The sequence below is a fragment of the Nyctibius grandis genome, chromosome 10 (genome assembly GCF_013368605.1).
Source record: "Nyctibius grandis isolate bNycGra1 chromosome 10, bNycGra1.pri, whole genome shotgun sequence".
NCBI classification, from domain to species: Eukaryota; Metazoa; Chordata; class Aves; order Nyctibiiformes; family Nyctibiidae; genus Nyctibius; species Nyctibius grandis.
In genome coordinates, this window is record NC_090667.1 from 15,426,219 (window position 1) to 15,452,055 (window position 25,837).

Consider the following 25,837-nt stretch of genomic DNA (forward strand, 5'->3'; position numbering starts at 1 on the left):
GTGAGGGCATTTGCAAATAAACTCCACCAAATCACACCCAGGGAGGTACTTTTCCTTAGCCGTCTGCCCCGGACCTCAACTACAAGTTTTTACCACTGAAGTAAGGCATAAATCAGCAGAACCCAGCTGCCATCTCGGCGCATCGTTGGGCGCTCATCTCCCAGCAAACTGGCAAATATCCACCTGAAGGGTCTGAACTCACCCACAGAGGTAAAGAATAACATGTTTTACTCCTCTGTTGCTTGACATTTGATGATCTTCAAGACTTTTGGTAAAATGAATCAATTAAAAGTATTTTATTGAGGGGAAAGGAAAGAGACAAACAAACAACATTACTTGTCAGATGTCATAAAATACCGAGAGGCTGTTCCAGGAGCATAAACCATCATCTTATCCCTCTGTTAAAATAGTAGAATATGCTCCACCTCCCGTTTGCTCAATAATCCCTAACATTTTGCTGCTTAGGTTACTGGTGTGTAACAAAGCCACTTTTATCCTGCTCTGACCTTGCCTGGTATTCAGAAATGGTAGGGAGAAAAGATAGGATTCACTTTGATGCATAAATGACTGTCGCAGTCACATCACCTCCTATTTCTTCAGTTTTTGAGGTCTGCCATTGGACCACTCTGATGGACGTCCTACTCATTGACTAATTGCCAATACTCACACTCGGTGGCTGCCTTATCAATTGTCAGCACAAGGCTTTCCACGATAATGTGGATCAATTGTGCGCCGATCATCTCCCTCTGAATTATCGATGCTTGACAGCGGAATTCGGTTTTTGCTTGCTTCAAAGATGTCTGCCAAAAATTAAAGTGCACATACATGCTCAGCCACAGGGTCTCTCTCTTTGCGGGTTACAGTTTCTCCAACCACTGGAATCTGTCAGAGGTAGGAGCACTGCCTACATAAAAAGATCTGTTTGTCATGGGTCAGGAGCAAGGTAAATTTTCCCAACAACAAATATTTTGGTTCATTAAAACTGCAAAAGTGCTTTGTGACATTACATTTACCCTTCCCAATTTTTCTTTTTTTTAAATTTTACTCACATTGAGCAGTCAAACCAGAGCTGTTAGGTCATGGTTTGACCCTACAGTAAATCCAACTGTAATGCAGGATCTGTATCACAACAACTATGCAAAGGACTGATCTAATTTAAACTCACTCTCCCAACTCCAGTTTGCTTTTAAAAATGTAACAGGTTAACCTTCTGCAAGCCAGTTTTATGCTGGATTAGGTATCAGCTCTCCATCGCTCCAACTATACGCTGTATCATCTGTCCTTCCGCAGCTGGAATAAACTTCTGTGCTTTATGTTCTGGCTAATTTAACAAAAATATAGTTGGGAACCTACATCTGCTCCAGATGAAACTGAGACTGCTTCAGCTCTCCATTACTAATGATTTTGATATCACGGCCTTCCTGGTCCCATGCTGTAGCAAGTAAAACTGATGAGAACTATGCCCTCTACCCGACCCCTCCATTCTCTCTAGCAGAACACTGCAGCTGCCTTTAAGTCCTCAAGTCTGAAGAGGGAAATTTAAACTGTGAATATTTAAAAACACTTCATTTACATTAAAAGTTGGGCTTGTATTTCTCTACCCATTCAACAAACTTTAAATGCAACCCATCCCTGAACTCGACAGTAATCTCACTACTATCACAATAAACTGCCAAAAGGAGAAACAAAGGTGTCTTGTGTGCTTCCTGAAACCACAGAGATCCTCAGAAATATGTTTTTTCTCTAGGTACGAGATCTTGCTTGAAAATGAATGTAACTTCCTTGGAAGTCATCTCTGTTTTCCTTTTCCTTAAAGTCCTTTTCAAGAGAGACTGTTCAGGCAGTACAGAGGGATCTTTCCAAACTCTGAGGGAATCCCTCCTCTACGGGAGACAAGTCCACAGAGCCTTAACCTTTCCCTCTCCTTAAACTAGCACTGAGAGTACGGCACGAGCTCCCTTGGGTTCAAAACTGAGACAAGTTTTTTCTCTCCTGTTTCTCTCCTAACTATTTCTTTTCAGCCACAGTTTTCTTCCCACTCTGTCTTATCGATTCCTGATTTCGCTTCTTTGCCAGAATGCCACGAGGGAGATGGGCTGACCCTGGAGGTAACGCAGCTGCAATTTATAATTTGAATGTGTGGGGGGGAAACTGCAGAAAAATTTAACCTAAGAACAGGACTTAGAGAACATGGGAAGCCTGGTGTTCAATTAATTAAGGCTCAAATTGGAAAATAAAGAGTATCTTAGATTTTATACAGTGTGACAGTTGTCTTTAATACGGAACGCCAGGTTAGGCAGCAGAGAAAAACAGCGTGAGGAGAGGGGAAATGCTGCCACAGTTAAAAGGCTGAGGAGAGTGAATAGCCGCTCTGACAGACACCACTCCTCGCTGACAATTCTTCCTCGGCCTTTGGAACTGTTGGCCACCGCCAGCCTCCAGCGCTGGCACCTCTGCCCGGCGCGCACCGTGAGGTGACACGAAATGGCCCCCGCACTGACAGGCCTGGCGCCTGTGGGGACACGGGCCCTACGGCTGCTGCGCCCTAACGGCTGCGCAGGCAGGCACCGCTGCGCCCCGGGACCCCCCCGCACCCCCGCGGGGCAGCAGGACGCTGCGGGCTGAGGGGCGGCCGCGCAGGCACCCCGCACCCCCCCGCCACCATGCCGCCCCCCCACGGCCTTCGCCCTTTGCCCCTCTTCAAAATGGCGGCGCCCCCGCGCCAGGGCCGCTCTAGCCGCGCGGTCCTCCGCGCTCCTCTCGTCGGGCCGCGCTCCCCCTCCCACCGCCCCGCGGGGGCGGCGGCGCCTGCGCAGAGGCGCGTGCGCCTTCACTTCCGCTTGTCGGCGGCCGCTTCCGGGCCCCCCGTTCCTTGGTAACAATGGAGCAGAAAATGGCCGCCTGAGAGGGGAGGGAGGGCGACGCTGCGGCTGTGCGGGGACGGGCGGAGCGGGGCGAGCCAGCACCGAGCCCGCTGAGGACCGGGGAGAGCAGCGGACCGAGAGCTGGGGAGGCGGCGGCGGGCGGCAACGGCGGGCGGTGAGTATCGAGGCCGGAGGCGGGCTCTCAAAATGGCCCGGAGAAGGGAGAGGCCCAGGCCCAGGGGAGGCGGCGGCGGCGGCTGCGGCCCCAGCCCGGAGCCAGGGGCGGCTGGGGGGCTGCGGGGCCCCTCAGCCCCTGCTCTGGGCCCCCGTCGTGCGGACTGCGGGGTCCCGGGCAGGGCAGGGCGGCTCCTGGCTTCGCGGCGCTCGGGAGGCCGAAACCGCCCCGCGGCAGAGGCGGAGCGGGGTGCCGTGATGGAGCTGGGGGCGGTGATGGCGGTCTGCGCGCGGGTGTGCCCGGGGCACTGCGGGGATCCTCGGCCCCCGTCTCCCCCGGATGGGCCGGGCTCTGTCACCCTGGGGACTTTTCCCCTTTCTCCCGGGGCTTGCGGCAGGGCCTCTCGCCGGAGCGGGGCGAACCTGTTCCTCCATTTGGAGCTGGAGGAAGGTTTGCGCTCCCCCCTCGGGAGGGCCGCTCGGCCCCTCACGCTCTAGGCATCCAGTTGGGCTGGAGAAAGAATTGAAACTAGCCCCTTTTTGGAGGGATGGAGTGTGGGGGAGAATTATAGCCACTATCTGGGGCCTTGCCATACTGTTCAGGGCCTCCTTAAGGAATTGCAGCTCTTCAGGACCGTGTTTTTGTCTGTTCTTCCCGTGAGTTGACACAAGAAGCCCTGTTGTGGGACACAGGCGAGAGGAACTCCTAATATCTCGCTGTGTCTGTTGTAAGGGTCTTGATCGGCTTGTGACTTCTTTGCTCTTCCTGTCCTATTAGTTTCCTTCCAGTTAATCACATCATCTTTGCTCTGTCATCTTAGTTTCCTGTGCAAGTTTTTCCCTCCCGTTTTAATATTGTTTGCTGACATTTAAGGTTTCTGTTTACTGTGTTTCAAAACCATTGTCAGGTCCAGCTAGATGTACATATTATTTTATCTTCAGCCATCTGCTTTAATAAAGGAGCAATATCAGGTTGTATAAAATAGTATATATATAATGTAGTTAATAAGGTTTGTTATGTGCCTTGATTTTAGTGTGTAGTAGCAGGAGCCTGATAAAAGGTTTCATAGCCAAAAATATAGATTTATTTGTTTTTAATAATAGTTGTTTGTTTCACCTTTTTTCAGGAAGATAGAGTCTTTATACAAGAGAAGCTTGTAAACAAGAATTCAAACTTGACTGGACCCAGTAGTACCGTCACACATCTGATTTATTTTCCCTGTCCATATCAGCAGTACTGGATAATTTCAAGTTGAAAATAGTCAAAATGCTAAAGAAGCTCTGGCACCAGTTTGTGCCTGAATTTTAATTGCAGTGACTTGTCAAGTCTTTTTAAAAAAGTAAACAGTCGAGTGCTTCTTGTGCAGTTAATTATGTTAATTGAGAGTCAGATGCTTAGTTTTGTTGCAGTGGTCAACTCGCAGTTAAACTGACTGTATTTCCTCTACAGGTTTACCATTTTGGAATTAAAAGAATTACAACTTGGAATTATGTCTTGCCTGCTCCTGACAAGGGAAAACGCACCATAATTAAAATTATAAAATTAAGGGCTTCTTGTTATGTTAGAACACTAAAGCACAACAACTCCAGTGTTCTCTTCATCAGCAATTCTGACTACGTAAATATTTGTCACTGAAATAACCACAGCAGCATTTTTCAAGCACCTAATGGTTGTCATCTGTATCATATTTATTTTCCATAGTACTGAATTCATAGACATGCCAAGATGTACTGGAAAACAGTGTTACAAGTGTCTGGTTTCCATTCCATGTCTTTTTTTTTTTTCCCCCATACTGGTATTTTAAGGGAATGGATAGTGTGATCCCTAAATGGAAATGTTTTTAAAACACCTATATATTAATATACCTGCCTGCCTTGTTCCTTTATTCCTCTTCCTTACAGGAACGATCGAAATAAATCCCTTGATCTTGGTAGAATGCTTCTAGTTGCAGTGGAAGTGGTGTACTGTTGTTTTTTTTTACAGCCATAACATAATGTTATGACTTCATATACTCGAGTCTAGAGATTGCATTTAAGTCCAGTTTAATATAGCTTAACACGTTCCTAGGCTGTTCTAAATTTATTTTGTAGAGAACTCAATTTCTACATATTAAAATATTTGGATCCAAACAAGATTATTGGGTATTTATCCCAAGTTTTTGTGACTTAATCTCAGTCTTGATGAAAGCTTATCAACTCTTGAGCTTGCAAAAATTAATCTTGAAGTGATAAAACCAAACGTGAACAGCTCTGTCCTCAAGATATTTTTATGACGCATCTCAAAAACAATATTTCTAAACAGTGTAGCAGTGTAATAACTTAGAGTCAGGGTCTGTGTATGGTGAGTAGGAACAGCCAGAAGCATCACAGAGACTCCGTTCTGCTTTTGCACAGGTTCCTGGCTGCAGTTAAGATCTCAAGAAACACACAAGCTTGTGTGTTCTTCAAACTGTTCAGGTTTATATTAACGAGGTACTTGTTAGTAACTTTTTGCTGATGTGCAGTATTGAAGCTCAGCTTTTTACTCAAGGAGGTCTGCAGAGTTGTATGGTCTTATAAAAACCATCTAATGATAATTGAATATGTAGGAAAAGTCAGTGAACATTTTCTCTTAATTTAGTAAGTTTAAAACATTTTGCTTAGAGCACTCTTAATTTCAATATGCAAGATGTATATGCACGTAGTCTTGTTAAAATGGTTGAGCTTGCCTGCCTTGGTGTATCATCAGAAATAGAATTCTACTCTTACAGATATCTATTTAAATTCAAATAAATTTTACTTAATTTTATTTTCCACTTCTGTATTTGTTAGGCACTAGACATCAACAACAATCCACGTATGGGAATTCCTGTGTGGTTTGCGATTGTCATTGTTCATCCGCCTTTTCTTTTCAGTGGTAGCTGTATTAGCAGTGGTTTTGTGGAGACAGTGAGATTCAGTAGTAGATTTAAAGATGAGTTTTTCTTTTTTTAAATCCAGTGAGTTATGATTGGCTTAGTGCTTTCACTAACCAGAAGTTCTGTACCTTCAGAAATCAAAACACTACACGATGGTCATCATGTAGTTTTGTGGGTACAGCTTCCTTGGGTGTCAGTCCTGTTTATACTGCTGTCTTTCAGCGTCAACACTGGTTATTTGCGTGCAACATTACTTCTTTGAGCTTCAGAGTGGGGCTTCTGCTTGCTGACCTAGTGGGAAGCTCACTTCTCGGGGGGAAAAGAGCATCATTTCATCAGACTCCAGTGCTGGAAACTTCTCACACCTTGTATACGCTAAGCTTTCTCTTCTGTGATATCATCTGAATTGGAGGGCAAAAGGCAGGCAGTACTGTCTTGGTTTTATTTTCAAGTTGTATGTGAAAAGTGTTGTTTTACTAAGTGCAGATGATAAAATGTGAAGCCCTGGATTTTGGCAGTTCTTACAGTATTTTATTTTCAGAACTTCGTCTTCATTCCACGTGCTTTCAGTACTCTGGAATCGCTAAGCTCTACCCTTTTGTACAAAAGATAACACTGGAAAATGGTAATGAGTTTTGTTTTTTAACTAGAGCTCTTTGAGTGGGGAATTTACAGAGTAAGAAGGCTACTCTGCCTTAGATACTGTAGGACTGTTGGAGACTGCTGGGATTCTGCACCCTGATTTCTTCCCTTCTTTATGACTCTCAGGAGTTGATAATACATCTAAGAGTGTTTCTTTTCTTCATCTCGTTGGTTCTGTTGAAATGTTTTCCTCTTTTTTTGTTCTGTGGAATTTCTGCAACTGTTCTGCAAAAGTATTCATCTGCTTTCTCTTGTTCAAACTGTATGTTCAGAATGACATCTTGGTTTAGGACCTTTGCTTTGAAACATACTGGGGTAATGAAATAGCTGAATTGATGCTTATCACTCCTTGTTAAGCTGGCATTTAAATTTTACAGCAGTTTACATGGACCACTTCATAGAAGACAAAATTTTCTTCCAGCTTTCCAAGAGTGGTACATGTTCTGTGATATTTTTTGAGGTAAAGAGGACATCGGGAGTTCTTGAGTGTTTAAAATTCGTGCTAAGTTTAGTAGAACTCTAGTAAGAGCGTAGATCTGTTGTTCATCAGTGTCAACAGAAAGCAAGAATAGCAGGGGAAAAAAAGAGAGTATATCCAAAATTCATGGTGGAACTTTGAAAACTAGAAAAGTTTGTTACTTGTTGCTATTTCTAAGATGTAGATGAGTGAATTGTACCTACGCTACCAAAGCCTTCAGAGAGATCACAAAAGGAAACTTGTGCACCTGCACAAAAAGAAACAAACCACACAAACTTGACATAATGAAGCTTCATGTATAATGCAAATAGATAGCTGTTTCATTTCACTGTCTTATGGTATCTTTTTCCTGTAATGATAGGATTCACTGACAGTTTTTGCTTCTGCTTTTGAGCTTGCAGACTTGAATGATGAAATATTTAAGATGAAAACATAGTTTCTGTTATGTCTTACCTTCTGCTGGTTTTGAATATTGAGAAATTGGATACTGACTGGCATGGAAACTATTTTTCAACTTTTAATGCTTCTAGGAAAATCTGGGAGGTGGGGTGGGTCAGATGAATACTGCACATGAAGTTGGTTCTGTTTGTGCTTGAAGAACCCGGGGTAACAGAACTGTCTGTTCTAGCTGCTGTTCCTGTGTCATTTGAGAAATGGAGTTGGAGAGACTGCTGGCTGGGGCTGGTCCTGCCGCACGGGACGGTATGTTAGAGCTGCTGAAGTCAGAGTTCGTGGAAAGCGCTTTGAACAGACAGCTGTGTTGTACTTCTGTAGAGCTAAAATGTCTTTGAGGTATGTTCAGTGAAAGAGAGGAGGAAAAAATAGTTAATCTGCAACAACCCAAAACAGAAAATGGGTATTTCTGGCTTCCACTACTGAGTCACTCTTTTAGACAAAGGGTTCGATAATTTCTGCAGACTGGAAGTAAGCAAGGTGCTCTACTGGTTGAAGTGCCTAATTAAGATGAGGTTATGAATCATAAATGAGAAATTAGCCTTCTGCTGAGCACATCTATGAAACACTTATTCATATTGCCATCATCTTTTTGTTTATACAAAGGTATTAATTATGTTGCTGGGACATGAGGTAATTCAGGAAACGCTCCTAACATACAGGGCACTACAGATTGAAACTGCACCTTGAAATACCAGTTACACCTAGGTGGGGGGAATTTTAGAGGGAATTGTTGTTGTACAGCTAGCTTGTGAGCATCTGAGTTGTTTCTGCAGTTTAGTTCAGTGCTGTTCTCCTGTTAAATTTGAGACTTGCCCCATAAATCTAACAAAGATTATAACTTTAAGGTATTGCTTTTTCTTTTAACCCTGCAAATGAGTGATTTCTGAGTTTGTCAGATCTTCTAAGTTTTACCTAGTTTAATGAGAGTTCTAATGTTTTATGTATTTTTTTTTTTAATTTAAAAAATTAGGAATGCAGGCTAAGGTAATGTCTTGGTATTCAATACAGATAACAAATGTCAGGAGATACTACACATTGTTGAAGGAGGAAGAGCTAGTGATTTATCACTGTGCCTTCCATTAGTACTTTTTCTGGGAAGAATTCTGTAGTCCCTAAGTGCTGAGCAGCATGGAGATACACAGTGTTATTGTTGAAGGTAAATGCACAATGCCAGTATTTTATCGCTGCTTGCTGTCGCACTAGGTTGTTTTTAAGCAGTAATAAATTCCTGACGGATTGGATTTAGTTTACGCACCATTTGACATAAGGGAGAACGTAAAGTATTTCTTGTACTGTAAGAATGATAACTTTGCATTATGGAAGGAATATCTAGTACTCTTAAATTGTTCCTATCCGAAAGAGCGTAATATTACTTCCTCTTGAATAAAAGAATGTAACAAACGGTACCTTTTGTGGGCTTACTGGTTTTGCTCCTGCAGTCTCTAGCAGCAGTGGAGAAGAAACAGCTAGTCATTTGTGCTCTGATATCTCTGAGATTGCTGAAGCATAACTGCAGGGAAGATACTTTGCTGGCTTGTGGAAGGATGGGAACACCAATTAAGAATTCTCTGTAGTTAGTGTGTCTGGATATTGAGCTGCTGAAGAATATTTCCCTTCATTTCCTTTTTTTTTTTTTTTGAAAGGAGAAAATTGTTTATTCTAGCTGTGATTCTGTTATTTCATGCAACCTTTAGGTGATTCCCCCCCTGTTTTCCCATAAAGAGGTTTTTATTGCTGGACATCTCAGCTGAAGTTGGCAATAATGAACAGATCTGAACTTCCTGCTCGTAGATGTGACCTTCCCCACCCTTTGTCAACTCAGTGCTGACAAGGGAGGACACTAAAGAAGGAAATTCTGAATCTTTTAACTTGGATAAGAACAAAGTCTTACTTTGAATTGAACTAAACCACTGGAAGAAAGAGAAACAGAGTTGAAGCATACCTGCTTATTAGATAATCAAGTGTTGGTTATTTTGTTGTAACTTAATAGTATACCTGTTGGTTTTCCCTCATCAGGTTTCCCTGTGTTACTGTAGTCAGCTTCCTTAAGCCAGTCTTAATTTTCTGCAGTGTATGAGCTGAGAGCAGAATCCTGAATGAGGGACGGATTCTCAAGTTATTTCTGCAACACTACCATGCTGAAATAGGAGCAAGGTGACGTAGTAACTGCCACTGTGGAAATCCTGTTGTACAGCCAGTTGGGACCTATGGCGTCATGCTGAGGCAGTAGTAGTCTACATATTCTAGTAAGTTCAGTCCGGTAATGTAGCGCTCTGCAGTGGTGTGGGAGGGGAAGCTTAAAATGGATAATGTGGACAATGAGCTGAGTGGACAGTGAACAGACAGAAAATAGCAGAGGCCTTGGGGTAGAAATCCTATTTTCCATTTACTGGCTACAATATTAGAGCTCTAGTTTGAAGAGTATCATCCTGTTTGCTGTCAACAGTAAGGTGGGGAGAATGTGTTGGTGTACATTTACGTGCTTCTGTGCCATCTGTATTTCTGTCAACGTAAACATCCCTTTCGGATTCATTTCTAGGACATTGAAGCTAAACAGCATGAAATCGGGGGACAGTGGGCTAGTGTAATCTGTTACAGTAGCTCACAGTAGGAAAACACAGTGAGTTTGTCAGTAGTAGAAATAGTCCTAACGTAAATTAAATTCTTAATTCAAGATCCCACCTCTGAGGCTTTTTTCTTAGCAATAGCATCTCTTCAGTCTTGCCCAATAGCTGATTTTATGGTTTAGGAGGGAAGATATGGGATGATGGAGGAGAAAAGAGGAGCAAACCTGGAAATAAGTAAGAAAAAGTCGCTTTGACTTACTCTGAGCGTTTCCTAAAGGATCACCTATTGAAGTGTACATCAGTCTGTTGGTAAAGAAGAGGTGATTTATTTTTTTCCCCCCACTTCACTTGTTTTGACTCTCCCTTTTTCCCTGACCAAGAACAGGGAAAAACAGAACAGAATTCCGAAATGGAATGGGCAAATGTCTTTGAATCAAATAGGCACTATGTAGCTAAGGTGCCTGCAAGCACTGGAATTTACAGTTAAAAGGAAAATTTCAAAGCATAAGCAGTAAACAAATGCTGTGCTTTGTATGCATAGTGCGGTTTTCTTTTTTAAAAGCTGTTGTAGAATTAGTCTAATGCTTACAAATATGTTAATGTTACCATCTTTATGAAGACATTCTGTGTGTTTTAAAGTCAGTAAATACCAAGGTGGCAGTCATTTTGGGGAAAATATTTTACACCACTTTATGCTGCTCCTGTCCCTTAGCATCTTGTTACATTCCCTTCTTTTCTTAATCTTATTGTCAACTTTGTTTCATTGTTGTAATAAAAAAGGGAGTGCCAGTTAGAGTTTTGATGAGTATCCCCAGAGAACTGATGCATCTCTCAAGGTTTTATTTTGGATGCAAGTGTCTTGTTCTACTTGAGGCTTTATTCAAATGTTTCTTTTAAAAGCAGCTGTCTCTGTATTTCTGGAATCTTCTCTAGAATGAATATGTCTTTAAGTGAAGTTATGACTTGGGAGTCATAATTCTGCTACAGAAAGCTTGTAAAAAGTTGTTTTGAGTTTCAAGCAAGCTATGTTCTCATTAGAAATATGTCTGAGAGTTGAAGGGCATACAGATTTCATAACTGAGCCCAGTCCGAGTTGAACATACCTGCTGGAACCATTGCGCAACTTGCACCGTGAATGGGTTCATTTATCGGTGTATTTGGCAGCATGTCACGTGCAAGTCCTCAGACAGGCCCTGCAGTCCTTGGATTGCACCAGAGATGGAGCAATGCACAGAGAGCTGATAGGCTTCCATTTGAAACAGCAGTAACCCCAGTGATTGCTGCTGCTTACTGATAAAAAGGTGAAAATTAAGCCTAATTTCTTTGTTAAATGGCAGAAATTCACAGAACCAAATAATACCAGTAGCCTTGCATACTGTGTTACTGAGCGGCAACAAGTCGTTTGTGCCTTAATATGACTAACTTGAAAACAAGTTCTACTGCGTCAGAATCCAAGACAAAGAGGGTTGGTGTAGCTATTTTAAATCTGCAAGTTTGCAATCATGGGGTGTCCTATCCTGTGGAATTTTCTACTGTTAAACACTGAGGTTGTCGGTGCACTTTAATTTTCACAATAGCAGCTGAAATAAACTACCCTTGGAGATGGTGCAGTGCTGCTCTTCTGTGGAGGAGCACTAATGTAAACTGTGGGCAGTCTTGACTTGACAGCTGTGCTGACAAACCAAAAAAAGATGCTTTTTGCACTAGACAGATGTCTAAGTGTTGGAAATTTTCCAGTGAGAAGCAGAAAAGCTTTATTCTTCCAGTGTTTTCATGTCACATGAAGTATGGTTTAGATGAAAGGAATGTTTTCTGATGGGGAATGTTATTGCAGAGCTTTTTAGCATGCAGAGGATTAGCTTGCTAATCACCTCTCTGAGTAACTAGATTCTACCAGTTGTACAGGAAAATTCTTGATGTTGTGAACAGTGAGGCATAGTGATTAAGGAAACTAGTTGTTATTTTAACTTCATTTGATATATTTGCATGGCGCAACTAGTGCCAAAATGTCTCCTGCATTTGCATGTATTTTGTTATAGTATTTATCAAATATAGACGTGACATTCATTGATGGTTTTTTTTTGAGAGAGAGGCATTGTCAAGGATCTCATCCAAATGAAAAACAATGAGGAGAAGATTATATTAAAAAATACGCAATATAGAAGACAGCTCTTTATAGCAGAAGTTATACCTGCTATACACTGTGAAGTTTTGTCCTGGAAATTTTAGTCATCAGCATCAGTAATTCAGTAAATGCTGAAACTTGCAAGCAGATTCTTCTCTTGACATAAAACTATAAAGTTGATTTACAAACCCTTTTCTTTTTTTGAGGAAATGAATAGCCTTTTTTTTTTTTTTTTGCACACATAGTGTTCCTTAGCATCTTCCCTCTTCTGTATTTGAATTCTTCATAACCCCTTCGTTCTGTTAAAAGTCACTTGGATGTTGAAGAGGGTGTTTCTTGTAGCAGGCAGGAAGAAGCGATGGACATATAATCCCATGCTCTTTTAGTGTTAGAGAGCGTGATCAAGGATGGCTTATCCCTTGTACTGCACTGTTGTGTGGCACTGTAAGGCTTTGTGAGGCAGTTGCAGTATTAGAAATATTTTATGCTAAAAAGCAGATAATTGTAGACACCTAATCAACTACGTGGATGTAAAGGTGGACTAAGGGTTATGGCTGGTGATATTCCACGTGTTCATACTTGCTGCTTTGTTGAGTATTTGGTAATGATTGGCGTAGCTTTTATTTGTACTTCTTGAAGAGGTTCATGCTTTAGAATTATTTCATTTGTCGTCCCTGTGGTTATGCAGCTTATCCCAACTGAAGCTGCATTAGCAAACTACTCCCTCCCTCGCCAAATTTAAGGATAGCAACGAAGAATGTAGTACAGGTTAAACATACCTAAATTTCATGCTATATTTCACTATGCTGGATGAAGGATTTATTTTCTCCTTTTTAGGTACTCTTCCACTCATCAAGATGGAAAGCTCAGATTCTAGTGATAAAGGAAATATTGATCAGTCAGAAGCACAACGTCAGAGTCAGCTAGATCGGTTAGATCGAGAAGAAGCTTTCTATCAGTTTGTAAACAACCTGAGTGAAGAGGACTACAGGCTTATGAGAGATAACAATTTGCTAGGAACACCAGGTAGGTAATGCTTGTGTATCTACACCTTACTAGAATTGCTTCTAGGCGATTTGTGCCATTTTCTGTTCTCCTGAAATTGTTTCACTCATTTAGTTTGTGTGCTGCAGTTGTGTTCCACGGTAGAAAGTAGCTGCTTGCTAACTTGTGCATACTCAAATTTGAGCGGTCCCCTGACTAGTGGAGAGGTAGTTAGGATGATGTGGATTAATCAGATACAAAAATCCAGTGTTTACACAACTTGGCGGGAACACCCAGAGTTGACCCAGTTCCACTTATGGACCCTTAGACATTTTTGATCAAAAAGTAATCTCCCTTAAGCATCTGTGTGAAAATTTTGTGCTGGTGAGGTTAAGAGCTTGTAACTAGGAACTAGGATAAGTAGTCTGGTGTGAGATTCTGCATGGGCATTTTTATGTCAGTTTTCAATTGACTTATTACTTTAAATTCACTCTTTGTAGGTTGATACCTAAGTTCTAATTTAAAACATGACTTCAACTAATTTAAACCTTTTTTCATGCCTGTGAAGATGTTATCTTAAAAATAATGTTAAATATTAATTATGTTAAATATTTTACTCTGGACAGGCATTTAATTGGTATAGGATAACAAAAGTTGCTGATAAGTTGTAGAGGTTAGAGAACCAGAAAGCACAACTGTCTTGAACAGGTTGAAACTGTTAGATCTTCCAGCTTCAGCAAAACTTACTTGGGACAATAGTGCTGAAGCATCTGAGCTTCCCCTTAGCTATCCATTTGGCAGTCTCATTATGGTAGGATTTAACTAGAAAAAAAGACAAGCAATGGCTTGTACCTTCTTTAGAAGCTTTTGATAATGCTTGCCGTACATGTGATTTGGAAATATTTTTGGAAAATTTTGTTTGTTTTCTAAGGTGAAATTACTGAAGAAGAGTTGCTGAGAAGGCTACACCAAGTTAAAGAAGGTCCACCACAGCAAAACAGTGATGAGAATAGAGGTATATACAGTATTTGTGAAAACTCTTAACTTTAGCGACCCGTACGGACCTTAACTTGAGTGCAGGAGTGGAACAAGTTAAGCCTAGGCAGGTACAAGGTGAGCTTTGTTTCAAAACTAAGTGAACGTTATGTCTGATATCTGCTGCAGAGGTCAGTTTGGGACAGATTTCACTCATAACGCATCTGTTATTTGCATCAAGATAAAGTTTCATTTAGTTTTCTTTCTTTTTTTTTTTTTAATTTAAGATTGCCTTCCTGTCTGCTCCCTTCTGGGATGCTTTTTGGCAATCCCTCTTTTTTAACGCACCATTCTTCCCTTCCAAAGGTGCTGTTTTGCTTTTTTTATCACCCTTCTGTAGAGATTGGTGGAGGATGCTTGGAGCTTACCACTGGGCTTCATTCTTTAGTGAGATAGATTTCTATAAAGCCATTCTTCAAGTGAAGGGTCAGGACAAACTTAGTTCTCTAATTAGCAGTCAATAGACACTTAATTGTTTGGAAGGGAAGACACAATATTGATGTGTTAAGACACCCGAAATGTGACTTTCCGTTTACTTATGATTAACAATATGTGTTAATTTGATGACTTGTTTGCTATGTGATGGCTGCAGCCTATCTGAACATATTAGAAAAACGTCCACTCCTGCTCCCTTAAAAGAGCTCTGGTAGATGAGAATTGTGATGCTACGTGTGAAACCACAATAGCACTTGGTAGGATTAAGCACTTCTAAATTGTCACTTGTTAAACTAAGCAATTAAGTTCTTGGAAAAGATCACGCCAAAATTAGCTCAGTACTCTAATGTTGGTAGTTCCCTGTCTTTTTCGCAGGTGCAGAGTCCGCAGAAGATGTTTCAAATGGAGATTCTATAATAGACTGGCTTAATTCAGTCCGACAGACTGGAAATACGACACGAAGTGGGCAACGAGGAAACCAGTCTTGGAGAGCGGTGAGCCGGACTAACCCAAATAGTGGTGACTTCAGATTCAGTTTGGAAATAAATGTCAATCGTAATAATGGGAACACAAATCCAGAAACTGAGAATGAGCCATCTGTAGAGCCTTCCAGTGGGGAGGATTTGGAAAACAGCCAAAGTGACTCTGAAATTCCAAGTTCTGAATCACCAGCTGTAAGGCAGCCTGGATCAGAAAGGAGCACTTCGGAGGAGCTAACAACTGAGGAAGCTTCCCCTCCTAGAGGGCAGAGGAGAGCGAGAAGTAGGAGTCCAGAACAGCGGAGAACGCGGGCTAGGACTGATAGAAGTAGGTCACCTATTAATCCAGTGAGTGAGCCTCCTCGCAGGTCTCATCACAATACATCATCTCAAACACTTGACCACTCCTCAGCCAATGAAGCTGAGGGAAGCTCTAGAACTAGGCAGCACGTGACATTAAGGCAGCATACAGTGGGGACTGAGATGCCAAATGAAAATGCGGTTCTGTTTTCAACCCCTGAAGCAAGACCTGTTCCTCAAGCAGCAGGTTCTTCAGAAACTAACGGCACCAGTGAGTCCGCAACTCCTGGGCAGAGGCCTCCTACCATAGTACTTGATCTTCAGGTGAGAAGAGTTCGTCCAGGAGAATATCGGCAAAGAGACAGCATAGCCAACAGAACGCGGTCCAGGTCCCAGACACCTAACAACACAGTCACTTACGAAAGCGAGCGGGGAGGGTTTAGGCGCACATTTTCACGTTCAGAACGGGCTGGAGTGAGAACTTACGTCAGTACCATTAGGATTCCTATCCGTAGGATCTTAAACACAGGCTTGAGTGAGACTACATCAGTTGCTATTCAGACTATGCTGAGGCAGATAATGACAGGCTTCGGAGAGCTCAGTTACTTCATGTATAGTGATAGCGATGCAGATCCTAGTGGCCCAACTCCAAATCAGAACGTGGATGCTTCTGAGCCACAGAACGGAGGTGGTGGTACTTCAAGCAATGAAAACACAGATGTTAGCTCAGGGGAGGTGTATGAAGGTGGTAACGAAGGTGGTTCAACATCTGGTGCCAGACGGGAAGGTCGGAACACGAGGGGCTCGGTCACGTTTGAAGAAAGTGGCTCTCTACCATTCCTTAGCCTAGCACAATTTTTCCTACTAAACGAAGACGACGACGACCAACCAAGAGGACTCACCAAAGAACAAATTGACAACCTAGCGATGAGGAATTTTGGTGAGAGCGATGCTCTGAAAACCTGTAGTGTGTGTATTACAGAGTACACGGAAGGCAACAAGCTCCGTAAATTGCCTTGTTCGCATGAGTATCACGTCCACTGCATCGATCGCTGGTTATCAGAAAATTCCACTTGTCCCATTTGCCGCCGAGCAGTCTTAGCTTCTGGTAACAGAGAGAGTGTCGTCTAAATGAGAGCTGAATTTATGGCCAAGCAGCTAGTGTGATAGTGATGGGCAAAGAAGTCACTTCCTTTATGGCCACTTTTTGAGTGGTACCTCAGTGTACAGTAATGACTTGGAATGAATCTTCCCTCATAAAAGCTTTTTCTCTGAATTCAAGCTTTTACAATTGGAAAATCCTTTAATTAGTGTTTTCAAGATCTAGTCAGGTTGGGTGTTAAATTTCACTTGTCCAAAGACATCTACCCACTTAAAAATTTTTTTTTTTTTCTTTGTGAAGAGTATTAAGTTCTTTCCCCCACCCAGCCCCTGCCATCCCAGTCCAATAAACGTTTTGTCCTCAGGACTGTGCTTATGAGGAGCTCTTTGAGAAGTCATCCCAGCGAAACGTACGTGAGTCATAGAGGAATTTTTGCAAGAAATCCAACTATCTGAAAAAATAATATGAACTTAATTGTACACTTGAACATACTTTTAATTTTCATACCGGGTTAATATTGGACATGTCTGTGTAAATAACACTAATGTTAGCCCTTTCCCCATCACTATGGCACGCTGTGGGATGAGCTGTTAGCTTAATTGGGATATTTATCTTGTTGTGGAAATATAAGAATTGCCTATGCTTGTTTAAATAAAAAAAACAAAATCTGTTTTAAAATTGTAAAGCTTTTTTGTAGAAGCTCAGTACTTTTCCAATGCACTGTTGTACTAACGCATTAAGAATTAAAATTGTACCATGCTTAGAAATCAAGAACGCTTTTCATACAAAACCCACCACACAGAGAGCAAACTAAATCCGAGAGCTGCTTTTGTAACTGTGTACCTGTCAAGAGCAGTGCATATCTGTACTATTTATGTGAACAGCTACTGTAATATAAAAACAGTCGAATTAGACATCTTAATTGCATTAAAAAATGAAATTAAATGTTATAATTGCAGTGTTTTGGCTCAGAAATGCCACCAAAAAAGATGATAAAAATTAGAAACTGTTCTAATGGCTGGTTATTTCTTGGTATGGTTGCTAATACGTAGTAATACAAACGGTGTGTACAGTTCATTCAGGGAGGTTGATGCCCAATTTTTGTATCAACTTTTACTTTCGATTTGTGAGGCAGCTGTGTGTAACTACTCAGCAGATAAGTACTGACAGGTTATTTTTTTTCCCCACCAGCTGCAACTATATTCGTAACCTCTGGATCTGTTGAGCGAACGCGCTGCTATATCCAGTGTTGGGAGCCTGTGACTCAGGTGCCACAGAAATATAATTTAAGTATTAACTGGAAGACAGATTATTAGTGTTAGGTTAAATTTGAAAATTATAATTGATTATGGGAGTACACTTATGTGTAGCAAATTCTAAGAATAACAAAAAACCCCCCAACAAACTCTTTATGCTCCTATTTGACAGATTAAAATGAGTTGAATTTACTTTTAAAATTATGTGCGTGGTGTATTGAAAATTGGGGAATGTACCTCACCTCTCATCAGTGTCAGGGGAAAACATCCTTCACCCTCAATGACCCGTTCTTTTTTTTTTATGCTCTAATGATTTTTTTTTTTTTTGACGTGCAACAGGGAATCCAGGGCCATAGTGATGAAGGGATGTGAACTGCTCTTGCTGACCATAGGGTAAACGTTGCTTGTTCCTCAGATGACAAAACCAAAGCTGGCCTATCTCTTTTTCCTAAGGAAAACACATTTTTGGTGTTTTATAGTGGTGGTTGCATAAACTATAGTCGCTCCTCTAAGCCGTTTTAACGTCTCATCGGCTAATTAAGGATTCCAGTGTCTCACAATTCCAAATTTCTCTACGTGTGCGTTTTGTGGTGTTTGGCTCAGCAGGAAACCCTGACTGGGTGTTGAGCTCCCTTTCCTCTTGGTGGGACACACGGTCTAGCTGTTAATTTCAGGTGCTGGACTCTCTATGCCAAAATTTCCTCAACAAAAATAACACTTCTGAATTTCTTCCAGCGGCATTCACGTAGCAAAGCCAGGCTCTCAGTTGTGGTTTCCAGTAGCTTTACTGACTGATGGGGGTGTAGAATTAGAAGGAAAAGAAAACCCCTCTCTGCGTGAATCCCATGTTAGATTGTGAAAGTCTGATGGACTCTGAGGACTAACGCTGGTGAGCAGAAAGGAGCCCACTAGTGTGAAGCACGGCTGTGACAGGTGGCATTCACCACAGCTTGCTTTTGACCGCTCCGAGTTCCCAGTAACTGTTCACGTTGGTAGAATCAACTTTATGGTTTTGTTACAGCTTAATAGTGGCATGCCTTAACATTTTATCTTTCTGTAACAATAGCAACTAATAAAATGTTGGAGGTTTTCCAAATGGTACCAAGAACAAATAGTTTAGCCTCGGTTCAGGAGACCTTGGATGTTCTCAGTGTTTTATATGCCTTTATCAGTGCTGAGCGTGCTGCGGGCGCTGGGGGTCCGTTGCCTGATGTCTGGAGGAGTTGGCAGAAATTAAATTGCTGATACAGCAAAGAGCTCTTTATGTGACTGAGTCATTTGTCAGCCTCTGTGGTAATTCAATTTCTATTCTTTTAAAGCTAGACCGGAGTTAGGAAAAGCCGATGTTAACACTTCAGTTGCTAACAAAGTACGAATGACACACTAACAAGGTTCACAATTAGCCTCATTTACAGTTTATGAATCATTTTGGTATTGAGCATTTCATCGGCTTCCCTCAGTTTACGCTTCCTTGGTATTACAGGAGGGGTACAGCCACCTAACTCGTGCTGGTAGCCACGTGAAGGGTTAAAAGGGCTACTTTTGTCATTGTCCGAGGCGGGATCCTACAGAAATGAGTCCGAAGCGGTGGGCTGCCTGGTTCGCAGTGCCACCGTGTGGGAGCCGCTCTGGGCCTGCCACAGAGGCTGGGAGCAGCAGGGTTGCTTTGGCGTTGAAGACTGTTGCTTTATTTTATTTTGGAAGGAGGTTCCCCGTCAATGCCTGCCTCAGTGGTTACTGGGGTGGTTTTTTCAAACTGCAAACCACCCAAGCTCCTGCTGTGAGTATCTGTCTGGTGTGTGAGCTTAACTCCTGACAGGACAGACCTCTGTCCCCAGGACCTCCATACACAGTCACAAGGCCAAAACTAGAAGACACGCAGTATTTTTTATTTAAGAGTGCGTTTGATTGATAGTTTCACTCAGATTGTGAACCGGTACAGGGTTGTGGGTGCTTTTTTTTTTTTTTTAATTGGGGCTTTATCCGTTAAAAGACTGTGAAGTTATTCCTGGGGGTTGTTAGATTTCCCTTTCACGTGCACTTTTTTATTTCTTCAAACAAGTTGGGTTTTTTGCAAAGGACTCGTAGGCAGTTAATTGTTTTAAAAATGATTTGATTAGCGTAAGTACTGCATGCGTAGACATTACTCATTAAAAGTTTGTAGGAAGTACTGATGTGCAGGCGCAGCCGTTGCACTGACATGATACGTACCAGTTTTGAAGGAGCCATAATTGTCCATTGTGTCAACTGGCAAACGAAGGGATTTCCCACCAGCGTTGGCACAAAGGACAATGGTGACTGTCATTCCAGTTTCCCGACACTTGTCTGGGTTGTGCAGATACAGAGAGGCCAAAGAACTGTTCCCTGGTACGGCTGCGGTCGATGTTTATCTTGAAATGTTGCCTACACCAAGAGGAGGTTCCCAGTGGTCTCATAATCATGAGGGTCTGATGTGAAGATGAGGAAGGAAGCACGGTTCAGGCTGACCGTCGGGCTCTGACCTTTCGCAGTGCGATGAGGGGTTTTCTGACTCCCAGCGTGATCTTCACCGTCACGCTGCAATACAAAGCTTCATCCTGTCGGCTTCGCCGCAGCCTTATCTTTGGTTTGGGATCCCTTTCATTAACGAGTACGTTCGTGTCACTGGCATCGGTCTTCTCACCGGTCATCCTTGCTCCTACCGCTTGAGCAAGGGTCCGTCAGCGAGCGTGGCTGAGGTACGCAGCCCTTACGGAGACGGCTGCCTGCTCCTCTGCCTTCCCCGGGGAGGAGGCGCTTTGGGTGAGGGTTGACTTGGAGCCATGCTGAGGGAATTCAGAACACATGCAGAAATGTTTCCAACCCTTACGTACCCTGGGCTTTTTGTTTATTTGTCCTTGACTAGGGAGGGAAGGAGGAGGGTGAAGAGAGAATCAGTGATAACTTATCCAAAGTACATATAAGTTGTGTTAAAACAGAAAAGGAGTTTGCAGCTGTTATACCAGGGCTTCCCAACCCTTTTTGATATGAGCTATCTCTTTTTTTTTTCCTTCTTACAGGGAAAAATACCATTGAATTTGTTTTGTTTTATCTGGTTTTGTTCCCTTAAGCTAAAATACCCGAGACCCCTTCCTGAGTTTCACTATCTGCTGGTAAGGCTGTTGGTTGGGAAGCCCTGAATTCAACTGAGAATGTAACAACAGGTTGGGTTTTTTTTTGGTACAGTGCTTTACATGTGTTTATACTGGACTTGTTTAATACAAAATGGTACCCTGAGGTCATCGGACAACAGCTCGACCAGATTTGCTAGCTAACATTTAGGAGGAGTTTGTTCCCTATGTAAGATGTCATAATGCAAATTGAAATAGACTCAATAAAATGCATGAAGTGTTCATTTTGTGCTTGATCATCACTCCTTGGGTTTATTCTCCTTAGGGTGGGACTGCGCTGGAGTAAACGCTGGTGGATGTGATAGGAATTTATTTCCTCCGTAGGCCTTTTCCCTTGAGGCTGGGCAGAAAGGAAAGAGCCGGAACGGTACAGAGTTAACTTCTCGGAAGAATTTATTGCTCCTTAGTACATAAAACTGAAGCAATAAACCTCGCTGCGTCCCAGACTTCTGTAAATCTGTCAGCGGATAACGTGTCGGACCAAAGCAGCGTCTGCGGGTTGTCTTTCGAGTAGGAGCTGTGCCTTCTATGGGTGCCCGGTGGTCGGGGCTCTTAGGGCTGAGTCTCCCTAGAAATACACTTTGCAGTGGCTTTCATGAGCAGCTCTCACATATGGCTAAAAGCTCTGGCCTAAAATTAGTAGCTGATGTACGTGCAAACGCTGACTTGCGTGGGAAGGAAATTTTTTAGGGCGTGGGAAGCTATTATCAGCGCTTCCCTCACCTCAACTCCGTTCCTTGAGTAGGAAGCGGGAGCCGCTCCCCGAGAGGGCTGTGCTGACGTGGGAACAAAAGGCGGGGTGGGAAGGTGGTGTACGGCTTGAAAACACGCGGCGGCCGGTGTCTGGGGTGCGTGGCAGTGCTGGGAGTGACGGCGAGGAGGAAAGTCGTGGGCTTCTCCAGGGATGTGCCGAGTCGGGGTTCTGCTCCGTGGGGAGAGCTCTTGGAGAAGGGCGGGGTTTTTCCCCGTTCCCACACCTTTGTCTTGAGCTCCATGGTCTATCGTGCTCTGCGATGTGCAGTTCAGTCTGAATCGAGTCTTTAACGCAGGCATCAAGTTTTTTTTCAGTGACTTCATTCATGAAGCGGTTCCCACACTGTACCAGATCTTCACCAGGTCTCCTAACTCCAGCCTCGCATCTCCCTGGAGGGTGCCCTTCAGTTTGGGTAGCCCTGTATCTATTTCTTAAAAACTATCATTCAACCCCCAAATTGCTTAAAGAATCCACGCCAACCTTGGAGCACGTGTGTGGCTGACTTCATCCCTGTGGTTGTTTTCTTTAATATATTCGAGGTCTTTGTTCTGGCCTGTAAAACTTTATATAACCTTGTTCATCCCCCTCGGTGCTTAAACCCTGTAACCTTTTGCATTGTCCTGCTCTTCCCTTCAGGGTATGTTGCTGTGGCGGATCCAGACCTTCACAGGGTTGTGTTTGGTGAGCCTGTCCATCCCAGAGTGGTGGGGGTGCAGGAATAACCGTGCATTTGGGGGCTTCTCTCCTCCAAAAGGGCTCTTCTGACCGCTTCTCGGTGGGATCGAGTGTTTGGGACTGGAGAGGCAGGGAGGCAGGCAAAGGCCGGCTGCTGCTTGCTTGCCCGTTCCAGCTGCTTCAAGTGGGATTGAACCCATTTCAGGGCTCTTAATATAACAAATCTAAACTCAGCTCTGTTGTGGCTCTCTAAACCCTGACAATAAAGTTATACAGGGAAAACTAAACCCACTTTTTAGTCTTAAACTGGAGGGGCATTGTGTCTGACGCTAATGAGATGCTGGTGCTGCATGCTCCAGCTGTTCCCCTGAATAAATCCCCTGTTAAGCCGAGCATGTGAAAATCCAGGCGTCAGGTCCCTTCAACAACGATTACTTCAGAAAACAGGAGTCAGCCCATATTTGCTGAGGGTTTCTTGAGTTTTGGCACCCTAAGCCAGCAGGTTTTCGAGGAAAAAGCTCCCGAGGTGATGGCGTTGTGGGGTTTGGGCTGTGGGAGCGGTGGGTTCCCGAGGGCTCCGGCAGCCGCTGAGCGATGCCTTGTGCGACACCAGGAGCGGAGCTGGCCGGGCTCCTGGTCGCCAGCAGAGATGATGATTGCTTTGTACTGGTTTGATTTCTCAGGATGGATTTGCAGGATGGGATTTCTCTCCAGGCTGAAAGTTTGAGGCCGGTGGGTTTTTTTGCTCTGGAGTGGAGGCTTCGCCATTGTGATGGGTCCTGTACGAAATGCCATGAAGCAAGAAGTGCCTGGCTTGGTTCCTTGGCTTTAATACCCGCTCTAGGCTTTCCTTGCCCGGCAGTGAAACGGCTCTGGCGACACTGCCCCAGACCCAAACCCCATGTTTCACCCTGCGTCTGCAAAGCCAGACCTTGCCCGCAGGCTGGCTGGTGGTTTTGCCAGTACTGGAGGGCATTTTGTGTGTGAAAGCTCTTGAAATGAAGCTATTTCAGCCTGGAGAAGAGAGGGCTCTGGGGAGACCTTCTAGCACCTTCCAGTCCCTGAAGGGGCTACAGGAAAGCGGGAGAGGGGCTTTTTACAAGGGCATGGAGTGACAGGATGAGGGGGGACGGTTTTAAACTGAAAGAGGGGAGATTGAGATGAGATATTAGGAAGAAATTCTTTGCTGTGAGGGTGGTGAGACCCTGGCCCAGGTTGCCCAGAGAAGCTGTGGCTGCCCCCTCCCTGGCAGTGTTCAAGGCCACGTTGGATGGGGCTTGGAGCAACCTGGTCTGGTGGAAGGTGGCCCTGCCTGTGGCAGGGGGGTTGGGACTAGATGGTCTTTAAGGTCCCTTCCAATCCAAACCAGTCTGTGATTCTATGATTCTATTTCAGGAGCCCACAGAGTTCATCTGACCCCAGAGCAGGGATCTATGCCAAGGTATGAACGGAGGTGGGACCACTGCGTGGCTGCCGTGAGCATTGCTTGCTGCCAGCCGAGGGGAAGGCAGCGCCAGGCAGGTGAAAGGCAGGAAAATATGCAGTGGAGGAACTAGTTTAATCTCTGTAGGTACTACTGACTTCCTAAATAAATCCTAAATAAACTTGGAAATGACCCGGCCTTTGCTGCTGGCACCTTTGGGATGATCTTGCTTTAATTGGTAAAGATGGATCTAAATAAACTTAAATACTTGTTGGCAGAGGGAGGCTGGGAAATGCCCTGAAAGCTGATGGCTGTCGGTGGTGTCCGGGCAGTGCTGCTCAGCTGTCCTCCCTGCACGCGTGGGGTGGCCAGGAGGGAAAGGGAGAGGGTGGGAAATGATGGAGAAGGACGAAGGACAGAGGAGAGGAAGGGAGAGAGGAGGGGAATTAAACTGAAGGAAAACTCCCAGAATCACAGAATGTTAGGGATTGGAAGGGACCTCGAAAGATCATCTAGTCCAATCCCCCTGCCCTGCTTCCACCCCACCCCGCAGCCACGGGAGAGGCTGTTTACACAACCCTGCTGAAAAGCCCCCGAACGCTGCTTGTGTTTCCAGTGTGGGATCGAGCGGGGCTGCAGGTGATTGGGAGAAACTTGTTTAGTGCAGCTCCTGTGCCAAACAATTAAAACAAAAGGATAAAGCAAGCACACCCCGCAGCCCCAGCCAGGGGAAAGCACACGCAATCCGCGCTTCTTGCAGCCCAGCGTGTTTGTTCCCACGCTCGGGGTGACCTCCTGCACGGTCAGCATCAGCCTCAGTGTCCGTGGACCACGGGGAGACCGCTCCCTCCCCTCCCTCCCAGCCACACGCCCCTTCTTGATCTCTTTTCCCCCTCTCCTCCTTCTTTTCCCCCTCCCCTCTGCTGTGTTTGCCTTACATCTAAGCATACAGATGTATTTTTTTCCTCCCTTGCTTTGCCCTGCTGCCAGGATTAAGCGGTTTCCCACATTGCATTTAAAAAAGCCCCTAAAACCCAACCTGAAGGCAAGCGAGCGCATCCCCAGCTCACCCCACGTGTTCTCCGTACCCCTTCGGTGCCGCATCCCGGTACCCAGGCACAGGGTCCCACCATATCCCGGCTCGACGCCCTCCCGCAGCGGGGATCCATCCGACGCCCCGCAGAGCGTGGGTGCGGCTGAAAGGGAGCTTGTCCAAAGTATTGCTTTGAATAACGGCAGCAAAGCCACAGCTTTAGGAAAGATTTGCATTTAGAGACAGAGATTTAACGAAAAAAAAGCTCCTGCCACTCGTCAGAGCATCCTTCAAGTCCTTCAAAGGCACTTGCAGATGGGGTATTTTTTTTTTTTCCTTTCCTTTGGTGCTTTTTTTTTTTTTTTGAAGGATTATATTATTGAAATCCTACAAAAAGAAAACAGATGGAGAAGAAAACAATGAAAGAAAACAAGCCCAGCCCAGAGCCTGCGGGGAGAGGAGCGGCTGGGCACAGTGTGTGCCTGCAGCCTCAGCCACTTGCAGGCAATCAGCCTCAATGGCAGCATGTACACACCCCACATTTTTTATATATATATATATATATATATATATAAAAAATATATATACATATATGTACATATATATGTATACATTAAAAAAACAACTAAATGTAACTATAGATATTATACATGCCATTTGCCTATATATAAAAACCCCATATATATAATTTATAACTACTAAACTAATATAAACTGTTGACATGTGCTTCATATTTAATATATAAAACATACATGTAAATTTTGCATATTATAAGTACAAATGTAAACTATTACGTATAATCAGCTTGTTTTAATCCATGATATTTCAATTTCAATGTGTGAATAGATATATAAATACTTAACTATTGTGTTATAGTAATGAAAAATGTTCCTTTTTTTGTTGTTTGGTGCCTTTACCTTGAAAAAAAGAAAAAACCAGGGTTTTGCTCTGAGCCAAAATACTTTTTTTTTCCCCACTTTTTTTCAACTTTCAGTGTATTGGGGCCAGA

The 25,837-nt window shown here is 43.6% G+C and overlaps 1 protein-coding gene across 1 annotated transcript; it reads left to right on the plus strand.

The window, feature by feature from the left end:
* The first annotated feature begins 2,886 nt into the window (after positions 1–2,886).
* On the plus strand, positions 2,887–21,167 carry RLIM (ring finger protein, LIM domain interacting). The gene is made up of 4 exons (XM_068409279.1): positions 2,887–3,039; positions 13,041–13,229; positions 14,119–14,202; positions 15,033–21,167. The coding sequence occupies exons 2-4, from the start codon at positions 13,061–13,063 to the stop codon at positions 16,565–16,567; spliced, it is 1,788 nt and encodes a 595-aa protein (XP_068265380.1). The 5' UTR covers positions 2,887–3,039; positions 13,041–13,060; the 3' UTR covers positions 16,568–21,167.
* The last annotated feature ends 4,670 nt before the right edge of the window (positions 21,168–25,837 follow it).

Bases quoted from the DNA above. Each gene is read 5' to 3' on its own strand.
- RLIM (XM_068409279.1), top strand. From the start codon at position 13,061: ATGGAAAGCTCAGATTCTAGTGATAAAGGAAATATTGATCAGTCAGAA. The intron at 13,230-14,118 runs GTAGGTAATGCT...TTGTTTTCTAAG, and splicing joins CAATTTGCTAGGAACACCAG to GTGAAATTACTGAAGAAGAG. The intron at 14,203-15,032 runs GTATATACAGTA...TCTTTTTCGCAG, and splicing joins AAACAGTGATGAGAATAGAG to GTGCAGAGTCCGCAGAAGAT.